Raw genomic sequence first — 4,282 nt, 5'->3', positions numbered from 1 at the left:
AAATAGCACACTTGAATCTCTTATCACGTGTCCATGGATGACAGATATGAGAAAATATATGAAATATATGAACAGTAAAGGGTTATATAAAAACTATATGTAAAACATATGAACATATATTAACATAAAAACACAATATTACCATTGTCTTTTTTATTGAAGAACGACCACAGTTTGTCTGCTCTCTTCTCGGGAGTGTTCTCGTCTGCTGGAAGATTTTCCTGCTCTTCTTTGGGGATCAACTTAAAGATAGACTGAGGATCAGCAAGATGGAAGAAAAGTGGAGGTGAGGAGGGAAGAAAGAAATAACAGACTAATTCTATGTGCAGTTATTTCTAAAACCTCTCTCTCTATCATTTACACTCTGGGCTTGAAACTCTGGCCATTATGAAGCATATCATAACGACAACTTTAATTAAATTAATTATGTTATAATAGAATAAATATATACTACTTAAACGTAATATATCATGTAGTCATATATTATAATATAGTTATATAATATTAAATGCTGTAAATTATTTTCTTGCTATTTGCCATTTAATCTGTTATGTGTTTGTGTGTGTACCTGGTATGGCCTGCATTATGGGGACCAAATGTCCCTACAAGAATAGTAATACCAGTCATTTTTGACCTTGTGGGGACATTTTTGGTCCCCATGAGAAAAACAGCTTATAAATCAGTGATCTTTTTGAAAATCTAAAATAGCAGAATCTCTTTGTGTGAGGGGTAGAGTTAGAGTAAGGGAATATAAAACAGTTTGTATAATATAAAAACCATTATGTCTATGGAATGTCCCCATAAAACATGAAAACCAGTGTGTGTGTGTGTGATTATTTTATACTAATAATATAGTCTAGCCACCATTTCCAATTCTAACAGCATTTTCCCCCAAACACTCCAAAACTAAACACCTCATCTCAATACAGGTAACCTAATTACTGTATTTACCCAAACATGATTCATTTTCAGACAAAATGTAGTTGACCGTAAAAATCCCTGTGACAGGCACACCCATTAGTTAATTGGAGTGTCAAGTGAATGACCATCTGCTCTTCTGATGATGCTTGTCTGGAGCTAATCATCATAGATTAGGACCACTAATGCCAAGGGTCATCTACAGACTTTAGTTTTTCCTGACCACTGCTGACCTGGATCTGAGTGGTCCAGTGAGCCGAGGAGATGTTTATCTCAGACACATATAAGACACGTAAGAATAATACAGATTAGAGACAGTGCCAAAGCTCCTGCCAAAACCACACACACTGCATTGCCTCAGCACAGCTCAGTCTTTAATGCTCTTTTGCATTCAGTCACTGGCACGATGACAGTGACATTTATACTTATAAACCACCAAACTAGTGCTCACAGTGACCTCATGGTGTGTAGCTGTGTTAGGATAACATTTGATACATCCATAAATGCCTAACAATATTAAACAATGCACTGAAAATATAACTGTATTCCCTGATTCTATACTGTATCTTAAGTTTTGCTCCTGATGTATGACTTTTTTCCTGCTTAATAAAAACCATAAAATAAACTTTTTTTTCTTGTGTTTGTCTTGCTGGATATATACTGTGTAATTTAAGCCTCATGTTCCCACTGTTTACTGTGACTTCTGCAACCCACTTATCCAGCATCTTTCTAAAAAAAAGCATCTTACTTTGTAATCCCCCCACCCACCTGTCTCTGTGCTAATGGCTGTCTGCATTCGAAAAAGCCTCTGTGTATGTTTATTGTTCAAGCTAAACCATTTATCGGATGAATTATTCTGGGATTCGACCGACTGCATTAGCCATGCTCCAAGGCAACGGCTTGTTAAGTCAAAGCTCATAAGACATTTGGCTTCTTTCTTTTTACTGAGGCCTTGTATTCTGTGTTTGTTTAATATTGCTGACTGAACAAAATTCACAGTGAGAATAGAGAGAAAATTGATTTATATATTCTGTGATTATATATGTGATGCATCATCAAGAGAAAGATTAGAATCGTAATCGAGCTCATGATATATCCTCTGACCCCGTTCAACAGTGAGGGGCTATATTTCAGTAACTGTAAGGATTTGAGTCAAATGCCAAGTTACACAAATATGTTTTTCAAGTATCTTCAAAACTGTCTTTTCCTTTACAAAAAAAGTATTCTTTAAGTTAATTTTATTAAGTATACTTAAGTGAAGTTCAATTATAATTTATGTGTAGTAAGTATACTAATATGGATGTACTAGTAGTATACTTGTAAGAGTACTATTTCAATACTTCTTGGGACTAAATTGGCCCACTTTTTAGTTTATAAAAGTATACTTTTAAGCATACTTTTAACATTTCCCAGACCCTGTGTTTTGTTTCACACACCTAGTCCTACATTTAATAATAGACTCATACTAAACTAATACACTAATGTATACTAATATACTTTTAATCACAGTAGTAAACTTTGAGTACACAACTACTGTACAACAACAAAGTACATAAAAAGTAGACTGAAAGTAAACTTACCTAATGTATTTTAAGTTTAAAAATATACTAATAGCACACTTATAATATAATAGCATACTTGAATAAACTTCTTTTTTTTAAGGGTTTGAGAGTTTTGTTTTAAAAACGTTCATTCGTTACAGCTTTAAACAAGAAAACACAATAAAACCACACTTGGATGCATTTAGGAAAGAGTCAACTAATTAAGGCAGTTTTTACCCAAATATGATGAACTGTGATTTCAGGACAATGAATATCTGGTCGGAGCAAGCTGTCAGTTTTGTCTGAGCAATTTGTCATGTGTTTTAAATTAACAATTTTTATTTTTATTTATTTTAGTTATTTTTTCATTTGTTTTACTTACATTTCATTGTTATTGGCTGTTCAATCAATGCCAGGTTCCATTGTGACTACTTGCCTCTGTGTGACAACATATAGTGTGACAGCATATCCTGCATAGGGGCATGTTGTGGCAAAAGATCAACATACGTTCAATAATCTTTTTTCTGCAACTAGCCCCAGTCTCTCAACATAAATAGCAAACTCACTCATTTATGGTATGGTTTCAAAAGGAAGCCACAAATGAAGACTTATGAAGATGTTCACCAACATTTGACCTACCTGACAGATTTCTGCCACTTCTGACTTGGTGATGTAGCCGTTCTTGTCGACATCAAAAAGTGAAAAGGCCCACTCCAGCTTTCGCTCCGTCTTTCCAGTTGATGTCATGTGTAGAGCAATAATGTATTCCTTGAAATCCAACGTTCCATCATCATTCGTGTCAAAGGAGCGGAAGACGTGCTGGGCGTATGCTGCGGCATCACTGTCTGGGAAAAAGCGTTCGTAGATCTTTTTAAATTCGTCTGGTGAGATCCGACCAGACGGACACTGCTTCTGGAAGTTCTCGTACCACTGTGACAGTTCGTTCTCTGAGAATCTGGTATTGAGTTTGAGATCCTCCAGGATCTCCTTGGACATAGCGCTGCTTTTGGCATTCCCCATTTTCGGCTGCTGGTGGAGAGCACAGGCAGGGGTTCAGGAAGCTTTGTTTGTCAGGTCCTCCTTTCTGACCAGAGATACACTATATTATGTAGCTTCTCTTGCTGAGATGTTCCCAGAGAATCTCTCTTTTGGTGGGTGCCTGTAATTAATGTCCCATTAAAAACTTGGTGTTCAATTGTCCTTTCAAGAAATGATAGACAGATGGATTGATAGATGTTAACAGAGTGCTAACAGAGGAAGAACAGCGTCTGTTGTAATGAAACTCTCAAATGTAAAGGGAAGAATGAGTGCTGATCGATGACATTGGCTGCTGATGGGTGGGTGGGTGAGTGAGTGGGGGTGGAGCAGGTGAACTTAGACTGTTACCTTTGAATGCAGGTTTAAGTCGTTAAAGAGGGATTTGACATGGCTGAGCCTCTGAGCCCCAAATCAACAGCTTGGGACTGTCCCCTTCCATAAATGATTACAATAATAATGATTACTAGGCAAATGCCCAGTTGTCACTACATCTTAAACTTGTTGATCATATACATGTTATGCCTTATGAATTTAAACATTTAGTTTGGGTGACATATCAAGCATTATTTAGAATTTTACTAGCTTAACAATTGCAACATTACTGTATCTAGCTAAGTAACATTTTTTTATATTTTAGGTTTTGTTAAAATGCAAAACGGACTTGAGATGATCAAGAAAGCATTGCACAAATCAGTACGGTTTTGCACTGCATACCATTGTTTTTCCAGCAAAACGTGTGTTTATGAATTTATATTTTGCATGGCGTTACGCAGTGTAATTGTTAC

At 36.1% G+C, this 4,282-nt stretch overlaps 1 protein-coding gene across 1 annotated transcript; it reads right to left on the bottom strand.

Moving 5' to 3' along the window:
• Positions 1-57: 57 nt before the first annotated feature.
• Positions 58-3,801, bottom strand: LOC107549452 (visinin-like). The gene is made up of 2 exons (XM_016230520.1): positions 3,099-3,801; positions 58-254 (listed from the first exon to the last, which is right to left on the bottom strand). Exons 1-2 carry the CDS (start codon positions 3,477-3,479, stop codon positions 120-122), a joined length of 516 nt encoding a protein of 171 aa, XP_016086006.1. The 5' UTR covers positions 3,480-3,801; the 3' UTR covers positions 58-119.
• Positions 3,802-4,282: the final 481 nt, after the last annotated feature.

The sequence above is a fragment of the Sinocyclocheilus grahami genome, unplaced genomic scaffold (genome assembly GCF_001515645.1).
Source record: "Sinocyclocheilus grahami isolate Dianchi unplaced genomic scaffold, SAMN03320097.WGS_v1.1 scaffold373.1, whole genome shotgun sequence".
Taxonomy (NCBI): Eukaryota; Metazoa; Chordata; class Actinopteri; order Cypriniformes; family Cyprinidae; genus Sinocyclocheilus; species Sinocyclocheilus grahami.
Note: the sequence above shows the minus strand (reverse complement) of the source record. Positions and strands in the feature narration are given on the sequence as shown.

What these genes read in the sequence shown, in the direction of transcription:
- LOC107549452 (XM_016230520.1), bottom strand. Translation starts at nt 3,479, where the DNA reads ATGGGGAATGCCAAAAGCAGCGCTATGTCCAAGGAGATCCTGGAGGAT. An exon ending in AAGTGGCAGAAATCTGTCAG is followed by an intron (nt 255 to 3,098) that starts GTAGGTCAAATG and finishes GCTGATCCTCAG; the next exon opens with TCTATCTTTAAGTTGATCCC.